The 21,366-nt window shown below is 36.8% G+C and overlaps 1 protein-coding gene across 13 annotated transcripts in view; it reads right to left on the minus strand.

The window, feature by feature from the left end:
- The window catches only part of WDFY3 (WD repeat and FYVE domain containing 3), a 256,639-nt gene that overhangs the window by 62,268 nt on the left and 173,005 nt on the right, over positions 1–21,366 (minus strand). For 12 of the 13 annotated variants that reach the window (XM_087434534.1, XM_087434532.1, XM_087434530.1 and 9 more), the window contains 7 exons: positions 16,371–16,491; positions 15,933–16,150; positions 11,706–11,941; positions 10,368–10,502; positions 7,702–7,881; positions 6,175–6,408; positions 740–839 (listed from right to left, as the gene is read on the minus strand). In XM_087434534.1, the coding sequence (XP_087290660.1) occupies positions 740–839; positions 6,175–6,408; positions 7,702–7,881; positions 10,368–10,502; positions 11,706–11,941; positions 15,933–16,150; positions 16,371–16,491 (1,224 nt within the window). The remainder of the gene's footprint in view (positions 1–739; positions 840–6,174; positions 6,409–7,701; positions 7,882–10,367; positions 10,503–11,705; positions 11,942–15,932; positions 16,151–16,370; positions 16,492–21,366) is intronic. The other variant, XM_087434535.1, reaches the window with a different exon arrangement.

The following is a 21,366-nucleotide window of genomic DNA, read 5'->3' on the forward strand; positions in this document are numbered from 1 at the left end:
TCAAACTGGAAACTACTAAATGCCCATTAACAGCAAAATGGATAAATTTAGATATTCATATGATGGATTACCACATAGTGATGAAAATAAATGGACTCTTACTACATTGCAACAACATGGATAAATCTCACAAAGATAATGTTGAGTGTAAGAAGCTAGACTAAAAAGAATACATACTGTATTCCATTTACATAAAGTTCAAAAGCAGGGAGAATAAATCTGTTGTTTTAGAAGTTGAGACAGTGACTGAGTGAGTAGCAACTGGGTCCGGGCAGGAGGGGAGTTTCCAGGGGTGCTGGTAGTACATTTTTATCTGAGTGGTTTTACACAGACATGTTGTCTCGGTGATAATTCATGGAACTCTACATTTATAATTTATTTGTAAGTATATTACAATGAATAATTTTCAAGTATTAGATATTCATAAAAATACAACCTGTTCTTGTAATATGGTTTTTAAAACATGTTTTCTTTTTCCTTGTCCTCTTCCTGCCATCCCTGAGTGTCCACATGTGGACAAGCACCTTAAGTACTTCCTGCTGATGGTTCTTTATCCCGGATTCAAAGGAAAGAGCTGGATGGGTCTTTTCCTCATTATAGAAAAATACCAATGAGAGGAGAAAATGCATAGAAAAGAAGGAAAGAGATGAAGTTAAAAAGGAGATATACCTGTGGTTTAGATAGAGAAGGAGAGTGATTATAGGTAGTTTTATAAAGTGAAAATAAAACATAGCATTACCCAATAACACATCAGCTGCAAGCAAATGGTCCATCACACTATCCAGAATGTAAGTCTGAAATTCTTTTTGCTGAGTTCTCGTCGATCTTTCAGGGGAAGCCTAATCGATAAAATTTAGAATTAGAAACAGAACTGTGTTTCTGACCATGTTATAAGAGTGGGTTTAAGAACACTTCTGCTTTATGTATTTAAAATTAAAATCTGCTCCATTAAAAAAATTCATTTCTTTCTATTCTGACTTTTAAGGTGGTACTGATAAAGGTTTAAAAGGAGCAGTTAAAATCTCACTTCTACCTTCAGATCAAAGATATTATTCTAAGGATTCAAAAACCAATGGCTAAACCAAAGTTGTAACAACATTTCTCAGTTGCTGATAAGACATATTTAGTTTGTTTTAAAAATGACAAAATATGGGCCTAATAACAGTTAAAAGAACACTAGTGCTTAGGAATTTGGTTTGATATTAGAATAATTTGGGAAAAAGTGAAGGACCTGTCAATACTTTTAATCTTAATAAATTTTCACGCGTAGTTCAAGCGATTAACACAACAGCGAGCAGGACAGTTGTGACCAAGGCCTGCCTACTCCTCGTGCTGACGGCACGCTGAGACCCCACCCCTGCCAACTGAAGAGACAGTGAGAACTTTTAAGAAATAAGCAGCAGACTGACAGGTCTAGGAGGATTATCTGGTAATCAGATCATATATCATTTTATCAAACAGCTTACTTAATCTACAAATTTACAAGTAATTTACAATTTACTTAAGAAATTTACTAAGGAGTAAGCTCCTTAGTAAGTAAGGAGGATTTAAACACCCCTGAAGACAACAGTCCTCATTCAGGACCATAATCAGTTGAAAGTGGTTAATGGGATAAATAATAATGAATAGGGTTTATCAAATTTTAACTAGACAAAGTTTAGGAGTCTGAAAAACAGAAGGACCACAGAACATACATAAATAGCTTGATAAATCAACAATATTTATTTTTACTTAGTTAAAAAATATTCTTTTGTATTCTATAAGGATTTAAGGCTGGCTCAATTACCACTAGGCATTCAATCCTCTGATTTCTCTCGCTGAAGCCGTTAACACAAGTGATCATGACCCAGAATTTACACTTGTTATTGGCCCTAACTGCCAAGTTCAAATGTTCTTGCTGAGATTTATAGTAGCCTAACTTTTAAAGGATTTGAGATTTTATGAATGCATGTATAGTTGTCTCTGACATGTTTTTTTTAAATAATTCATTGGACTACTATTACGTACAGAGACAGTGCTTAGTTTTCCATACATTATCTCATTTAATCCCCAAAATATCCCTTTGAAATAGTAGGTACTATCACCCCCATTTTAGAGATAAGGTGACTTAGGCTTAGAGAGGTGAAGTCACTCGGTCAAGCCCCAGCTAGGATTCAAACCTCAGTTTCTTAGATGCCCAAGTTCACGGCCTCACCTGCTATACCATACTCCTGCAGCTCTACTAACAATCTCCATCTTGAAGCTAACAAATGCACAACAAGAGCAACTATGCTACCTGTCCTCATCAGCCTTTCAGATAAAGCTGGTTGGCCCACCAGACAACCAGGATGAGTTCAGGGCAGAATGAAGACAGGGTAAGCACTAGGATCTGCTCTGGCCTCTGGCTGTCAGATCCGTCTTCTCGGTGAAAACAGTGAAGTCAGTCAACATCAGTCTTCAAAGAATCACAGCCTCCTTTGCAGGCCTGGGGACACCACGCAGAATCTTCGTGCGCACGGGCCAGACAGCCCATGGGCGTCTGCTGCCCATGGTGAGAGCACGGCGGCTCTGGGAGGAAGGTCTTTGGTATTCTGCTGTGCTTCTATGGGCTGAAGCCTTTAAAGAAGAGGATTTTGAGCTTCTTGGTTCTGACAGCAGTATTCCTCTTGGCTGATTTCTCTTCTCTGTTATTTTATAGTGTTCTCTTCACCCACTTCTGTCATGTTTTTTTGCTTATTTATTTCCCCGCAGTCAACCAGGGTGGGTTTCACTCTGATGTGAATGGGGAGGTCTTTTAAAAGATGGCTGGAATAGAGAGTAGTGAACTCCTCAGACGATGGAAAACTGCTTACGGTATCAGACAAGCAGACACTCCACTCAGCCCCCTTAGTTTCATTATCTTTCCTTCAGGTGTAGACAAATACTTTTTGATCTGTTCTCGTGTACTTTCCTTCCACTGCCACGGTGGTTTCATGTGCAGCAAATTCATGTGGCCCTCCATAAGAAGTCTGGTGGTGACAGCCGAGGACACTGATGAACGGGGACTGGGAGAAGAGTCACTGGACTCTTGCATAAGCCAACAGAGGTCACTTAATTTTCTAAGTCTTACGTGCCAGACACTGTGTTATGAATCATAAATGTAATATCTTATTTAATACTCAAAATAATCCTCAGAGACAGGTTCTATTTTTATATCATTTCAAAGATGGGCAAACTGTAAGGGGTGAAGAGAACTGAGCTCGGCCAAGGTCACACAGGTGTAACCAGCACACACTGAATTTTCCACAATAGTTTTTGCTGGGTGATTTACATATATTTAACTCACACAACAATCCTGCAGGGGAGACAGTATATAATGTCCCGCCCCAGAGAATGAATTCAGCTCAGTGAGAAAAAAATGCTTATATAATAAACAACAGGGCCAGAACTCAAACCAGGTGTCTCTCCCTCCCAGACCCACGCTCTTTCTATTACACCACACTGCCTCCCTGATATCTGGCCTCAGTGTCACTCAAGCCACTCTACATGAAAGGGAATCCTTTCTTTTTATAGACTGCTACTAAAGATGATTTCACAGGTTCTTTTGTAGATATAATTAAGTAAGTAGATATTCTTACGATGAAATTCCAGCAATCGTATAAGACTGAAGAGGGCTTGGTTTGAGTTTAACAGACTGAAAATCAGTTGGTTCAAGCCCCTTTCTTCATGTAGGTAAATGGTAAATACATAGAATAATTCTCTTCTTGAATTTCTTCAGAGATAAAGACTTCACAATCATAACATTCAAAATCATAGGCTTGTAATTTATTTTTTTACACCGTAGGAAGACATGGAGTGCAACAGTGTTTTCACTGAATATTTTTTGTATGTGTATTCTGTATGTGTGTATTAGATTTCAAATTCCTCAAAGCATTAGTTTAATTTTTAAAAGCAAATTTGTATCTCTCTTACTGGTGGTATCATATTTTCCGGTTTGGGAACTGCCAGGGATGCAGTTATAGTTAAATGATTCAAAAATACTTAAAGAACACACCAAGACATTGTGCTAATTTTGTGAGAGAGAAAAGGACCCGTGAAAGCTGGGCCCTTACTTTACGGAGTTTATAATCTATCTGGGAGTTTCCATCTTGACACTCCCTGCTTCTCCCTGAAATACAGTCCTACCACCCCTGACTCCCTTGTACAATCAGATACAATTCCACTGTAGGGCAAATTCGTGCCCAGGACAATGAGAACCTTGAGGGTAATGTGTGTTCTATCAAACCCCCTTACTAAAAAATATAGAAAACCCAAAGGATAATCACAGCATTTATCCACGGTTAATCAGTTACTAGGGTGCTTACAAGACTGAAAATGCTATTACTATATACATACACTCACTCACTATCTTCCACATATGTGTATTCTACCTTTTGGCTCAGTTATGCTTTGTTGCACACACCTCTTCTGACCTTTATTCTGTTATTTTCTGATTACCATTTCATCTTGCATAGAATACTTCAAATTCTTACCCGCTGCACTAAGATACTGGCCATCTCTCATTATTAAAGTTTCCAAAGAGGGTAGGCTCTACCAGGCATGCTTTTAAATTCTACCACATGGACTATGGATGAAATCAATTACTTTTCTGCCAATATTAAACACTGTGGTCCTGGTTAAAATGCTTAGTATTGCTGGTACCTAAATTACATTAGCGATTTCTTTTAATTGACCTAACAGATGTTTTCACATGAATAAGAGAAAACATCTACTGTGGTTTTAAGGTTTCAGAGAAAAAGTTAACTGTATTAGCCACTAGAGGGAGCAGAGGAAGTGTAGGTTCAGCTGTCAAACTGCTGAGAGCATGTAGGAAGTTCCTCAGAGAGAAATGCAATTAGTCTTCTGCACTGATTGAATCTTTCATAAAACATGTTATTTTCAGAGCCGCTGGCACCTACATACTGCTTGCCCCTATTTATATGTACTGGCCAAAAGAATATGAATATATAGGTAATAAACATGTATTAAATTCCCTTCCTGCGCTCTTTTATTTTCTCTTGAGATTTTTCTAGGTAAATATTTGGTTTCAGGGATGGCCAATTTCTAGAGCCAGCAATGTGACCACTTAAGGCTCATTTTATGATGCATCAGCTGAATCATACCACTTACGAGGAGAATGGGCAAGTACAATGGACTAAATGTTTGTGTTCCCGACAAATCCAGATGGTGAAGCCCTAACCCTTAATGTAATGGCATTGAGGTGGAGCCTTCATAAGGTAATTAGGTACTCAGGTTTAGATGAGGTAATGAGGAGCCCTCAGGATGGGATCAGTGTCCTACAAGATGTGGAAGAGACACTGGAGCTCGCTCTCTGCCACGCAAGGACAACGCAAGAAGGCAGCCGTCTGCAAGTGAGGAAGAGGGCCCTCACCAGAACCCGACCAAGTTGGCACCCTGATGTCAGACTTAGCCTCCAGAATTGTGAGAAATAAATATCTGTTGTTTAAGCCACCCAGTCTACGGTATTTTGTTATAGCAGCCTGAGCTGACTAAGCAAGCAACCTAGAAGCTTGCTGCCTTAAGGAAAATTCAGTAAGTGCACACTGAGCACCTACTATGTGAAACACACCATGTCTTAAGATGCACAGGATACTAACAGCAATAACACCCGGCAACAACATGTAAGATGGACTGAAGTGGGGAGTTACAAGCTGAGGAGACACCACCACTGTAAATGTTTAGGGAAGGAGTCGCACACTAAGACCTGTGGGCCAAATTCAGGCTATACCTGTTTTTGTAGATAAAGTTTTATTGGAACACAGCCCTGCTCATTTGTTTATGTATTGTCTGTGGCTGATTTCTAGCTACAATGGCATAGTCGAGCAGTTGTGACACAGATTATACAGCCTGGAAAGCTTAAAAATATTTACTATTTGGCCCTTTACCGAAGAAGTTTGCCAATTCCTGGTCTAGTGAAAGGGTGATAAAGGACTGAATTAAGGACATGCTTGTGGGAATGGAAAGAAGGGAAACACACTGATAGTGCCTACAGCATACCTGGGATAAAACATTCCCCTAGCCCACGATGTGTTCCACCTACACAACCCACAAGAATTAGAAATCTGAAAGGTATGTGGCATAAAACTTGCTTGGTTATTAATGTTCTAATTAGAAAAACAATGCAAAAAAGCTGTAAAGGCATTTCTTCATCTTTACCTCCAACAAAAGATCAATCAGTGGAGTCTGCTTGCTGGCAGGGGTAAGACAGAGGTTGTCTATGATCAAGACCCGCATGAAATCAAACACGAACTTCTTGGCAGGGTGATTGGTCAGATAGGTCTTGGTGCCCACGTTACAGTACTCTGACTGGCTTCTGTTCATCCCCGTGTCTGCTGCAAAGGCTTTAAACTCTTCTGCTGGAGATCCGACTTCATCATCGAGATCAGTCACCTAGCAAAATCAAGTGGAAAGATTTGATTCTGTGGTCACATTTGATTCTGATATTTTTATTTCCATGTTCCTTAAAAAACAAATTGTAGCAGCAATAGTATTTTCCTTCAACATTTACCTCCTACTAAACTATTCAACACAGTATTTCACTCTGCTTTACTTGACCCCTGCTTTCGAGGTAGTAATTGGGCACCATGTCATGGTTACTCAACATGTGCTGTTTCTACTATTAAACTACTGACTGGCCACTAACAAGATATCTGTTTTATGTTGAATTTTATCTCTATTGTGGGTAACTGCACTTAAAATAAATGAAATAATAAAATGAGAATGAGTATATTTGAAATCTACCTACTGAGAAGTCAAATGTCACACAATTTCAGATAAAGATCTGGCATAATGGTGCCAGATAAACAAACAAAACAAAACAACAATAAAAATAGTGCCAACTTTGAGCCAAAAGAAAAAGAAAGAAGGACTAGAACACAGATTACAAGATGTTGACAAGGAAAAGACACTCAGATATTATTGAAGGTCAGTTTTTACCAAAACTCAGGATTTTTAAATTATAAACAAAAAGGGGTATTAAGGTCATGTGTTATACCTGTTTCTCCTAAAAATTCCCATAATTTTAGAATGAATATTTCACTTTTATACATGGAGAAAAATTAGTATGAAGAAGGTGGTTTATTCTAGACCCTAGAGTAAGTGGTGGAAATAAGAGGAAATATCATGAAATTCTCAAGTACTGGGGAGGAATAACTGTCTTTGGGCTTGTTAAAAAATCATTATATATGATTATAGTCTAATAACTTTCTATTAAATTAGCACAAAATATGAAAAATAACAGTTGAACAAAATAAGAAAAGTAGAACAGAAAGGACAAACATATATTTCATTTTTCATAAACACAACCAATCCTATAATAAATTTGTGAAGACTAAATTCAGGAAATGCCCAATTCCTGAGATAAATAAAGTAGAAATAAATTTGGTCTGACTAGAGTTCTGTAAGCTAGAAAGAACATTTCACAACTGCATAGCTAGCAACTGCTTGGAGACGGAAGTTACTAACAAGGGACTTACGAGAATATGGTAAATGAAAACAGGAAGTCGAGCGCACTGTTATCTTCGGGGAAAACAGAAGGAGAGCATGGGGAGAGAGACACCAGATAATGATGTAACAAGTGAAGTAGAAAGTTAGGAGACTGACTTGGTCAGAAGCTTAAAAGATTGGCAAAAAAAAATTCCTAACCATTGGAGCAGACTTGACATTTTCCTCCCCCTTTCCTACCATCTCTGAGTAAGGGCGAATGTTGAAGGGGAAGACCGTGGCTGCTAATGCGCACAGGAAATCAGGGCTCATCCACATGGACGCCAGGTCGGGAACGTTGTGATACAAGTATCTAAAAAACTGCATCAGCGTCACAGGATACTCTCGGAGCCAAGATCCCTCTTCTTCTGATTGCCAAGGCTGTCACGGCGGCAAGAAAAGAAATAGTATGTTAGAGAAACTGATACTGCTAAAATTATTTTAAAAATCCATTACTCACTACTTTTCTAAAACTGGATATATTGATGGTCCAGAACTCTTTTATAAACCACACACATGAGTAAACACACAGGCAAACAAAACTAAAAATAAGCTAAAACAAAAACCATACCCTAGAAACTGACAGGACGTTTGTCTATTCATTGGAATACTCACAGCTTAGTAACTGGAGTCAGTGGTTTTGATTATTCATCATTATCAACATGAGTATAGCTGGTGCCAATAGTGGCTGTATTACCATCAAAGTTGCCCCATCCTCCATCATGCCAGAGAGTTAGGAGTAAGATAAAAGATGGGGAAGTTACTTCATCTTTCTGAACTTTACATTGTCATATGCAAAATGACGAGAACAATGCTCTTAACCATTATGCAATTGTGATACTGTGATTTATAATAAGAAATATATATTTAGTCTTCATCCCATTCCTGGCACAGAGCTCCTAAAACCTTTGGAATGTCCTAAGTGATAAGCACCATAAAGGTGTCTTTTGTTAATGATAATAAGCCCCTTTCAACCACACCAGAGTTTTTGTTAATAAGGTGAATTTTGAAAAGCCTCTAAGGATGAAGGCTTGCCAGAGGAACCAACTATGTGACTTACCCTAACCCTCTCCCCCACAACCTCCATGGAGGGGAGACGGGCTGGAGATTGAGCTCAATCACCAGTGACTAATGATTTAATCGACTATGTCTATGTAATCGAGCCTCCATAAAAACCCAAAAGCACAGGGTTCTGATAGCTTCCAGGTTGGTGAACATGTGGAGGTGCTGGGAGAACGGCAGGATGCAGAGGGCATGGAAGCTCTAGGCCCCTTCCCACATACCTTGCCCTATGCATCTCTTCCATCTGGCTGTTCCTGAGTTATGTCCTTTTATAATAAATTGGTAATCTAGTATGTAAAATGTTTTCCTGGGTCATGGGAATCTCCGATATACAGCCAGTCAGTCAGAAGCACAGGTATCAACCTGGACTTGTGACTGGTGTCTGAATTGGGGGTGGGGCAGTCTTGTGGGACTGAGCCCTGAATCAGTGGGATCTGATGCTATCTCCAAGTAGAGAGCGTCAGAACTGAATTGAATTGTGGAATACCCAGCTAGTGTGGCAAAATCTCCCACATATTTGGTGACCTGAAGTGGCAGAGGTGCAGTAGTATTGTAGTAGAATACTGAACAGAGGAGACACACAGGAGTGTGTTTTTCCTTAAGCAATATAACAACAACAATGATGATGATAAAAAAGTAACAAAAAAAGAATATATTTGAACAATGCTCATCTTCTGATACTTGTCCAGAGAGTGTTTTTTTTTTTTTAACTTAGATTTTTTTTTTTGGTGAGGAAGACCAGTCCTGAGCTAACATCCAATGCCAATCCTCCTCTTTTTGCTGAGGAAGACTGGCCCTGGGCTAACATCCATGCCCATCTTCCTCCACTTTATATGGGACACCGCCACAGCATGGCTTGACAAGCGGTGCATCAGTGCGCGCCCGGGACGCAGGCCTGCAAACCCCAGGCCAGCCGCAGTGGAGCGTGTACTTAACTGCTTGTGCCACCGGGCTGGACCCCTAACTTAGATTTTTATATTTGTTTATGAATAAGAACCAAAACAATAACCCCAAAGCATTCTAAATTAATACCTTTAAGAGTAATGTTCTTTTCTTAGATGGCATAAGAACAGTTTAGACTAAAATTAGATTTGTCAGGTACCTGTAACCCAAAGAATCTAGTTAATAATTCCTCTTACAATATGATCCTAAATTGTATAAACAAATTAAGTCATTATTCACAGTATTCCTGGGAGGTAGATAGGAACATACATTTTGTCATTTACTCTTTCAATTCTTCATATCTAAGTTAGAAATAATTAGAATAAAAAATACAAAACAAAACTTGCACTGAAAACATTTTTAACCTCTAAATGAAAGTGATTTGAAAAGTTCAAATAATATATTACTGCAATGACATGTACTACTATATTCATTATACACATGTACACATGGTAATATATATTTTATAACACTAATAATATCAGTTAACCCTTATGAAGCACTTACTATATACCAGGCACTCTTGTAAGTGCTTTGTGTATATACTAACTCAATAAATCCTCACAACAACCCTAAAAAGATAAATTCTATTACCACCAGCATTTTACACATGAGGAAACTGAGGCACATGGAGTTAGTGTGTCTTAAGAACCAGAGATGGGATGTGAACCCGGCAGGGCTCCAGAGTCCACGGTCTTAACAACTGTTCTTACGTTACTTTAGAGATAACAAATCAGAGAGGCTGAGGTTCCAGAGACCACACAGTAAATAAATACTTATGTTACCAAAGGATTCCTCTATTGTAACAAAATGTCACAGGCAGGAGGAACTATCAACAGGTGTCAGCATCTCAGAAAACTTACTGAATTCAGCATGCTGCGGAGCATTCCCAGTAATAAAAAAGCAGCTTCCGTGCACACATTATGAATAGAAGAGACTACAGTTCCACTGGAGGCAGGAACTCCAAAGATGAATGTCCAAATGGAATCTAAATCAAACTGCAGAGGTGAAAATGAATAAAGATTAGCCACTGTCAATTTTTTTCAGTAGAGACCCTCATAAGTTCTAATATTCTAAAATTTCTTTGAAACTAATCAGTTTTTTTTCCAAAGTGAGTAATGATGAAGAGATAGAGACCTAGCACTCCTCCTTCCTATATTTTAAAACTCATTTTTACATTTATAAAGAAAAAATGAATACTATGTATGACCTGTCTTAGGTACCTATGTTAAAAACATTGTTTTCTATTTTTTCTCTAAAGAAAACAAACAAAAATAAAATACATGCTAATTAGCCATGAGATGAAATTACAGAACTGATGATTTCAAGCAGGATTTTTTAGAAAATCATGTTGAACTCACTTTTTTCCCCACTCTCAGCAATGTTCCAATTCACTTTTAGATTACATACAGATAAGATTTGACAAAATAAAAATCAGTTTGAGGAGATTTATTCATAGCAGGTTTATATAACACTTTATAACTATGGTGTCATGCTTATTTTGAAAAATTACATAACCAACCAAACTCTGCTAAGCATGAATCTGCATCTTGATTTGACGTAAGGGTAGAGACTCAGTGTTTGCATTTAAAAGGTTTTGTCAATTACTAGAATTGATTTGAACAGCATTTGGCACTATGATGGAAGTACAGTTGAGTTTAAAACTAAATTTCTAAGTCTTTGCAGTGCCACAAACATAAGCTCTACATAAATATCCACAGACTTTCAATGAGAAATCAAGTAAAGTCACACTGTTTTCCTAATGTGGACATTATCTATCACTAAGAAATTAAAAACATTTTTCTAATCAACTTGCACTAGGAATCCTGTCATATCCACCTAATTACTTTATGGTACATATACCACTCTCTTCATTTTTAATTCTACAGAAATTAAATTATATTTCTAGATAAAAATCACATAAAAGAATTCTTCAGATCACCTTTAAAATATCATCCAAAGTCTTTACGCATATATAATCATACAGAGTAACGACCAAAAAAACAAAAAAGACCAAATAGGGACAAAAGACTTCTTTTGGGGAAATTTTCTATGGTATTTTCAGATTTTCCTGTCCCACATCAAATCCTAAATGTGAGCAAGGGATGGAATCAGTTGGTTTTACTGTGATTTACCCACTACCCTATGGTGATTTTTTTGGCACAAATAATCACACTTACACCTTACTAGATAATTCCTACCTGGCAACCCTGCTTACATCGGCTGCTGATGACAGGCACACTGACCTGCAGGTTCTCAGGCAGCTCATTAACTGGCTGCTGCAGAAACAATGCCATGAGGAGGAAATAGAGGGCAGGGACATTAGTATGTTTAGGAAGGAAGGACTGAAGAACTGGAAAACCAGGAAAATGACAAGCATCCCGGTTAATCTCCCTGACCGTCGATCTCCCACCAGCACTCCTGCCCACATTGAATCCTAAGAGAAGAGGAAATATGACAATAAATACAAAATGAATAATCAATTACCATCTGCATTAACAAAGAAATGAGTGATTCAATATATGTGACATTTCTATCTAGAACATTCACATGAATATAAGCAATTAATCTTTTAGTCAGAAGTTTTACTTTACTATCTCTTTGACTTTAGCAAGCCTGTCTAGGTCCTGAAACATAGCTGAGGCAATCAGATACGAGAGGTAATATAAATTCTACTCATTAAAAGAATGACTTTGGGGCCAGCCCCGTGGCTTAGCGGTTAAGTGCGCGCACTGCGCTGCTGGCGACCCGGGTTCGGATCCCGGGCACGCACCGACACACTGCTTCTCTGGCCATGCTGAGGCCGCGTCCCGCATACAGCAACTAGAAGGATGTGCAGCTATGACATACAACTATCTACTGGGGCTTTGGGGGGAAAATAAATAAATAAATAAAATCTTTGGGGAAAAAAAAAAAGAATGACTTCAAAAGAGCTCTAACATTTCCATAAGAAGAAAGTAAAACTCAAAAAATAGCCAAAATTTAGGATGCTATGAAAATGTAACTTAAAAATATAACTGGTATAATATAGTTAATATATTTCATTTGTCCTGAAAATGATGATAAACTAGTTAACCTTAAATTATCTGTGAATTGAGCGACAAGACGAATAAGCAAAATAATCTTTCCTCACATCATAATCTGTAATTCTGTCAGAGAGCTGCTCGGTAGTGGGACAGCAAATCCCAGCCTGCTATGATTGTGGTTATCTGAACATCCAGAGTCCGTTCTAGAAACATAAGCTCTACCAGGAGATGGTCATTGCTTACTGATGTGGCTTATAGCATCAGCCTTTCTATCAATTCTGTTTCAGGATACAATTCAAACATTTAGTTCTTTTGCCACTCCAAACCTACTAGAGTGCTCAGCACAGAACGAATGTTGGCCAGAGTTTCAATGGAAAACTTTTATGAATAGCAACCAAGAGACGAAGCATTGATTTTTACTCTGAAGCAATTTTTACTTCAAATGAATGTTCACATTTTTTTCCAACTTCTTTTTTCTAGGATGAAGTAAGCACATACATGCTACTAATTAAAATAATAAAAGAGAAATTCATGTCTAGGCGGCTTTTTAAATATTTCATCCTAACCAATTGCTCAGTGTGATGTGAATTAATCTTCTGAAGTATGCTCTTCTAATTAACAAAAAATTGTACGGGAATTTACCAACCTCTTTCATATATCATCTCATTGCTCAAACACAATGAACATGTGAGTTAGAAATTGCTATTACCCTTTCCATAACATAGAAAATATGCGATTTGTTCAAAGTCATAAAGTTAATGAGTGGTGGCACTTGGGCGTGGAGCCTGATGTCTCTATTTTAGAGCCTGTAAAGTTATGCTGTCTCCCTTGGTCTTAATGACAGTGCCACAGTTTTGAAAGACTGGCTGCATCAGGACACTGGGTGATTTTTGTTTACAGTGAATTCTAAACGAAATTATGAGTATAAAAAAGTCTTGAGGGGCTGGCCCAGTGGCGTAGCGGTTAAATGCGCGCTCTCTGCTTTGGCGACCCAAGGGTTTGCCGGTTTGGATCCCGGGCGCACACTGACGCACCGCTTGTCAAGCCATGCTGTGGCGGCGTCCCATATAAAGTAGAGGAAGATGGGCACGGATGTTAGCCCAGGGCCAATCTTCCTCGGCAAAATGAAGAAGATTGATTGGCATCGGATGTTAGCTCAGGGCTGATCTCCCTCATAAAAAAAAAAGTCTTGAGCTTTAAGAAATCAAAAGACATAAAAGTGATATTTTATACATTAAATAGGAAAACAAATTTTGAGTAAACTACAGGTCAGGTCCTAAATGAAAACCAACACTAGCAGTCATTTCCCTTTCTAAATTCTCACACTTTATTTTTCCTTATAATTAATCTTAAGGAATACTTAATATATTATTAACAATTAAGCATCAATTTAGATTGAAGTTACAACTACATGGAAGGTATTTTTATAAAGAAAAATTTGACAGAAACTAATAAATGTGAACAAAACATTCAAAAACATTAGGTTGCTCAGCAGATCAAAGAGAAATAGAATCAAATGAGATGTACACATATCAGTATACATGCCTACATATGTATGTATCAGACAGATATTCAGGGAAAATTAGATTAAATTGAATAAAATTTAAATTAAACCTAAATACCTAGATTTCCCTTTTAGAACCAGAGCAGCATATGCAATGTGTAAGTAGGTATCAATGAAGGACAAATAAATTCAAAGGCATGAAGTCAGGCATCAGATATGGTAAAAGCACTTTTTTCTGACACTACTGAAGCGATGTGACTGAGAAAAGGACAGGACTAACAGCCAGAAGACAGATCCTTAAACACTATTACTATCTGACTCAGGAACCTTATGCATGTAACAGTCTCACCTTCCTAATTAGAGACATTAATCCTTAAATGATATTTATTAGGTTCATTTCCTATAAAATACAACTTATATACCATAAAATATACACCTGTCTCCGGAATCATGAAGGCCAAATGAGATGATATATGTAAAAGAATTTTGCAAACTACAATGTACTGTATGAATCTTAGGTGTTATTACTACTGTGGTATTTCGCCTCCAATGAGAAGCAGTGTGGTCAATTAACATTTACAACTCTCACATTCAACAGAATGCACATTCAATTGGGCCTTTCATTGTTTATTCTCCTAGCGGCTATTATTAAGGTTAATAAGTTAAATTTCTTGCCACCAAACTGTTCCTAATAACAATATCTGTAAGCTACATCCCTCCTCCAGAGTCAATGCACAATAGTGATCTATTTTTCAGATCATAAAAGTATCTATGATGGTGGTAATTTAAAATGCATACTTTAAAGCAGACAATTTTCTTGAGAAATCATTTCACAGTGAATTAATTTCTTCATCACACACAAAGTTTCTTCAGACATTTTCGACATGTGAAATAACAATAAAATAATCCTATGTTGTGAGCTCTGTCTTCCTATATTTGCTTTAATATTTGAGAAAGTAGTGCAGGCAACACCTAGGTATTGATACTTTCACTATTTTTTTTTTTTTTTACAAATAAATTACATGTTGAATTCTGATCCCTAATTTTCCCATCTGACAAGGGTAAACAGATATTCTTGGTGCTTGTTGCAGAATACAATAATATAAAATTTTAAAATGTAATATTATAAAGACAAATGTTTTTAAAATACTTTAGGAATTGAATGAGTATAATTTTAAATAAAAACATTATCTTAAATATATATTTTCCAAAATAAGGTCATGAATATGAAAAGAAATATACCAGTTCAAATGAATCTAAAACAGAAAACTATAATTTTCTAATATTACTTCTCAGTTCCATGTTGAAAATAGCTCAGAACTATTGAGCAGAGAATAAGGAGCTTTGGCTGAAACTCTGAGCTTAAATCCTTGAGGGGCAACATAACATAACCATGAAAAGCATGGGCTTTGGATCTGAGCGACCTGGATTCAAATTTTGACATTTCCTATCTGACAAGTGACTCTAGTGATATGCCTTGACTTTCTCATCTAAAAAACGGGTATGATAGTGTTTATACCTCATAGGGTTATTGTGAAAATCAAAGTGTTTAGTAACCAGCATAGAATAAACACTCTAAATATTGATTGTCATTATTAATTCAGTTCTGATAATTTGTCGATTATTTAATTACAGATCAGAAAGGGAACTACACAACAAAAAGATCATAAGGAATTCCCTTGAGTTTTCACATCTTAATATCCTCCTGTCTCTGACTTCAGTTTGACTTGCAATTAAAAAGCCAAATTTGAAACTTTCTAAGCTTTTTATTCTATTATTAATTAAAATTCACAACTCTTAATGGTTGTCAGATAAACTGAGGAGTATAAGCTTACATAAGATTTAAAAACAAAACAGAAGAGCTTATTTTAAAGCAGCTGGTTGTAAAAATCGCATACCTAATACAGTTCCGATCTTGTTAGTTAACACAGAATCTGTCTGTTCCAGCCACCCTCCACCACTGAGTCCTTCTTTAAACTTGATGAGAATAGACTGATTACTCAGCAGGACAACAAGAATCCTCATGGCTGCTGTAACTGTGGTGGAATGCAAGTGTTCTTCCATAAACATCATAATCCAGTCAAAACCCAAGGTCCTGACCAGTTCTTCACAAGCTCTATTTAAAGATAGATGGATTAAAAAAACAAAACATTAATTTCACGGATTAAGATTTCAAGTTAAAAAGAAAAATAAGACTAGGTTTTGTTCTGGTGATACGATAAATTTTAAGTTTGAAAAAAATCTATTAAAAGTCAGTGGCAATTCTTTCTTTTGTCTACTATAAATTACCTAGTAATAGCAATGGGTATCATCAATTCTAAAAAGATTTTACTTACGGCAAATTAATGCTTGTCTTTTCTTTAGATGTGTAAACTAGTTTTAGCAAGATATCTAGAAGTCTGTTCCTCAAAAGTATAAGATTAGCAGATACAAGACCTCCAAACTCTTCTTCACTTCCTATAATGAAAATAAATACATTAAATTGCCCTGGCAGATAAACCAGGATAAAATATCCAACACTGTTCTAGGAAATCTCACTGAAAAATAGATCTTTTAGAAAACATTGTCTCTAGGAGTACTTTCCACTAAAGTAGACAAGAAAAGGGGTCCATCTCTTTAGAATCCTGAAAATGGTTCATTTACATTTGACATTATCTAAACAAGTGATAATAAAGGCTATGAACCCTTTTCTACATTAATATTCCCCTCCCCTCCCAAGAAGGAGAAGGTAATCAAATGAAGATCACATGAATAAAAATAACAATCCAGATCCTTAATGTCCAGTTTCTTTTTGAAGGCCATAGTTAAATTTACCAAATTTAAAAATTGAAAATAGGAAACATAAACTATTCAACCAATATAATACATAAAGGAAAGTTAGAATTACACAGCAGAGAAGAGGCACACCCTTGTGTGCAAAGGCACACAAATGAACAAGAGAAACTGGAAAAGAAAGGGCACAAAACAGCGTATGGTTCTCAGTAGACAGCAGTGGAAGCACACAGGATGGGCATCGAGGGCCCTGTGTGCTAGGTCTGCTCTGCCACTGATGAGTTATGGGTTAATAAGTCACAACCCACACACTTTCATTCTAGAATTGAAGCTCAGGCTATACTTTACCATAGTTATATGCTTTTACTTGTTCGGGTAAGGGACTATTTCTACCTTTAAACATTGTCTTTTAAAAGGGTAATTCAGAGGCTTAATCATTGGGAAAGATGCTTCAAGCTTACCAAGGGAAACTCAAGATTCCTTCCCCTTCTAAGAGGCAAAGGACTGGTAATTTACAAATTGTCTTAGTGAAAGCATGTCATACAACCTAAATTGACATTGGAATTATTTCCTTCCAATTATCTCCTTTTAATAAAATGAAAATCCACACAGAAATTAAAAATTCTCCTTAGTTTTTATGTCTAGTTTTCTCACTGTCAGTTATGCTTCTTCTAATTTCCAAACATAGTTAAAAACAACGAACTCTGAATTGAATTTCCAGGTTAACTTCTTCCCACACAAACTGATGCTTTATTCCACATTGCACTACCCTTTTATGCTATTTATTTTATTTTGCATTGATTATTATATCAGTGTTCAGCATTATTCAAACCGTTTTCTTTTTTGTAGGTATATCCTGAATACTGTGTAAACTACTTGAAAGAAAAAACTATGGTTTTAATTTTTTGGAACATCATATTATACTTAATACAGTCTTCAGTCCATAGCAAATAAACAATGTCATATACTAAGAACAGCGACGTGCTTCTGACTTTATTATTTCAAAGGGCAATGAAGTAACAAGGAGAATACTAGTCTAATCAACTCGGCAACAGAAAAATGTGCTAATTTATACATCCCTACTACTGTGCTCTTATCAAAGGAAATTTTCCAACACTAGTTGTGGTTATTGAATTCAATGGCCAGCAAGAAATGTGGAGGAGACTAGAGAAATATTTTTCCCACATCTTATTTATACTTGAAATAAATGTGTTCCAAAGATTTTTAAAGTACTTTTGCTTTCTAGTTCCTATTTACTTGGCTTATATTAATTCAGAACTTAGAAATAATCCTTGCATATGGTAGAAAAATGTAGTGGTTAAAAGCTTAGAGTGTTGGTTTAGACTAGCCGAATCCAAATGCAGTACTATGATCTCAGGTAAGCTTGTTTTACTAAATCTTTCTGGACCTGTTTCCTCCCTTGTAAAACTGAGATTATTGTTAAGTATCTATTTCATAGGGTTGTTATAAGATTATATAAAGCACTTAAACAGTGGAAAGTGGTCAAGGGTCTTGTGTATTGCTATGTGATTTGCAGAAAGTCACTTAGCCTCTCAAATCTCTTAGTTTCTCCTTTGCAAAACATGATCACACCACCTTCTCTTCCTATTCATCAAGCACTGAGAGGCTGTGCTCTGGATGGCAGAGCCAACACGGGGGAGAACTTCTCTGTGAGGCACTGATACCACAACAGTATTTCTTTTTTTTTTTTTTTTTTAATTTTTTGTTTATTGCAGTAACATTGGTTTATAACACTGTAAAAATTTCAGGTGTACATCATTGTACTTCTATTTCTGCATGGACCACATCATGTTCACCACCAAAATACTAATTACAACCCATCACCACACACATGCACCGAATTATCCCTTTCACCCTCCTCCCTCCCCCCCTCCCCTCTGGCAACCACCAATCCAATCTCTGTCCCTATGTATCCGTCCATTGTTGTCACTATCTACTACTTAATGAAGGAAATCATACGGTATTTGACCTTCTCCCTCTGACTTATTTCACTTTGCATTATACCCTCAATGTCCATCCATGTTGTCACAAATGGCTGGATTTCGTCGTTTCTTATGGCTGAGTAGTATTCCATTGTGTATATATACCACAGCTTCTTTATCCATTCGTCCCTTGATGGGCACTTAGGTTGCTTCCAAGTCTTGGCTATCGTGAATAAGGCTGCAATGAACACAGGGGTGTATGTACCTTTACAAATTGGTGTTTTCAAGTTCTTTGGATAAATACCCAACAGTGGAATAGCTGGATCATATGGTAGTTCTATCCTTGATTTTTTGAGGAATCTCCATACTGTTTTCCATAGTGGCTGCACCAGTTTGCACTCCCACCAGCAGTGTATGAGAGTTCCCTTCTCTCCACATCCTCTCCAACACATGTTGTTTCCTGTCTTGTTAATTATAGCCATTCTGACGGGCGTGAGGTGATATCTCATTGTAGTTTTGATTTGCATTTCCCTGATAATTAGTGATTTTGAACATCTTTTCATGTGTCTGTTGGCCATCTGTATATCTTCTTTGGAGAAATGTCTGTTCAGGTCTTTTGCCCATTTTTTAATTGGGTTGTTAGTTTTTTTGTTGTTGAGATGCATGAGTTCTTTATATATTTTGGAGATTAAGCCCTTATCACATGTATGGTTTGCAAATGTCTTCTCCCAATTGTTAGGTTGTCTTTTCGTTTTGTTGATGGTTTCCTTTGCTGTGCAGAAGCTTTTTAGTTTGATGTAGTCCCATTTGTTTATTTTTTCTATTGTTTCTCTTGCCCGGTCAGATGTGGTGTTTGACAAGATGTTGCTAAGACCGATGTCGAAGAGCATACTGCCTATGTTTTCTTCTAGAACTTTCACAGTTTCAGGTCTTACATTCAAGTCTTTAATCCATTTGGAGTTAATTTTTGTGTATGGTGTAAGGTAAGGATCTACTTTCATTTTTTTGCATATGGCTATCCAGTTTTCCCAACACCATTTGTTGAAGAGACTTTCTTTTCTCCATTGTATGTTCTTGGCTCCTTTGTCAAAGATTAGCTGTCCATAGATGTGTGGGTTTATTTCTGGGCTTTCGATTCTATTCCACTGATCTGTGTGTCTGTTTTTGTGCCAGTACCATGCTGTTTTGGTTACTATAGCTTTGTAGTATATTTTGAAGTCAGGGAGTGTGATACCTCCAGCTTTGTTCTTTTTTCTCAGGATTCCTTTAGCTATTCGGGGTCTTTTGTTGTTCCATATAAATTTTAGAATTCTTTGTTCTATTTCTGTGAAAAATGTTGTTGGAACTTTGATAGGGATTGCATTGAATCTATAGATGGCTTTAGGAAGTATGGACATCTTAACTATGTTAATTCTTCCAATCCAAGAGCACGGAATATCTTTCCATTTCTTTGTGTCTTCTTCAATTTCTTTCAGAAATGTTTTATAGTTTTCAGTGTACAGATCTTTCACCTCTTTGGTTAAGTTTATTCCTAGGTATTTAATTCTTTTTGTTGCAATTGTAAATGGGATGGTATTCTTAATTTCTCTTTCTGCTACTTCGTTGTTAGTGTACAGAAATGCAACTGATTTTTGTATGTTGATTTTGTATCCTGCAACTTTACCATATTCGTTTATTACTTCTAAAAGTTTTCTGGTGGATTCTTTAGGGTTTTCTATATATAAAATCATGTCATCTGCAAATAGTGACAGTTTCACTTCTTCCTTTCCAATTTGGATCCCTTTTATTTCTTTCTCTTGCCTGATTGCTCTGGCTAGGACTTCCAATACTATGTTAAATAGGAGTGGTGACAGTGGGCATCCTTGTCTGGTTCCTGTTCTTAGAGGGATAGCTTTCAGTTTTTCACCATTGAGGATAATATTAGCTGTGGGTTTCTCATATATGGTCTTTATTATGTTGAGGTACTTTCCTTCTATACCCATTTTATTCAGAGTTTTTATCATAAATGGATGCTGTATCTTGTCAAATGCTTTCTCTGCATCTATTGAGATGATCATGTGATTTTTGTTCTTCATTTTATTAATGTGGTGTATTACGTTGATTGATTTGCGAATGTTAAACCATCCCTGCATCCCTGGAATAAATACCACTTGATCATGGTGTATAATCTTTTTAACGTATTGTTGTATGCGATTTGCTAGTATTTTGTTGAGGATTTTCGCATTGATGTTCATCAGTGATATTGGCCTGTAATTTTCTTTTTTTGTGTTGTCCTTGTTTGGTTTTGGTATCAGGGTAATGTCAGCTTCGTAGAATGAGTTAGGGAGCTTCCCCCTCCTCAATTTTTGGAAGAGTTTGAGAAGGATAGGTATTAAGTCTTCTTTGAATGTTTGGTAGAATTCACCAGGGAAGCCGTCTGGTCCTGGACTTTTATTTTTGGGGAGGTTTTTGATTACTGTTTCGATCTCCTTACTGGTGATTGGTCTATTCAAATTCTCTACTTCTTCTTGATCCAGTTTTGGAAGGTTGTATGATTCTAAGAATTTATCCATTTCTTCCAGATTGTCGAATTGGTTGGCATATAGTTTTTCATAGTATTCTCTTATAATCTTTTGTA

The sequence above is a fragment of the Ceratotherium simum genome, chromosome 8, assembly GCF_057802395.1.
Source record: "Ceratotherium simum simum isolate JZ-2026a chromosome 8, ASM5780239v1, whole genome shotgun sequence".
Taxonomy (NCBI): Eukaryota; Metazoa; Chordata; class Mammalia; order Perissodactyla; family Rhinocerotidae; genus Ceratotherium; species Ceratotherium simum.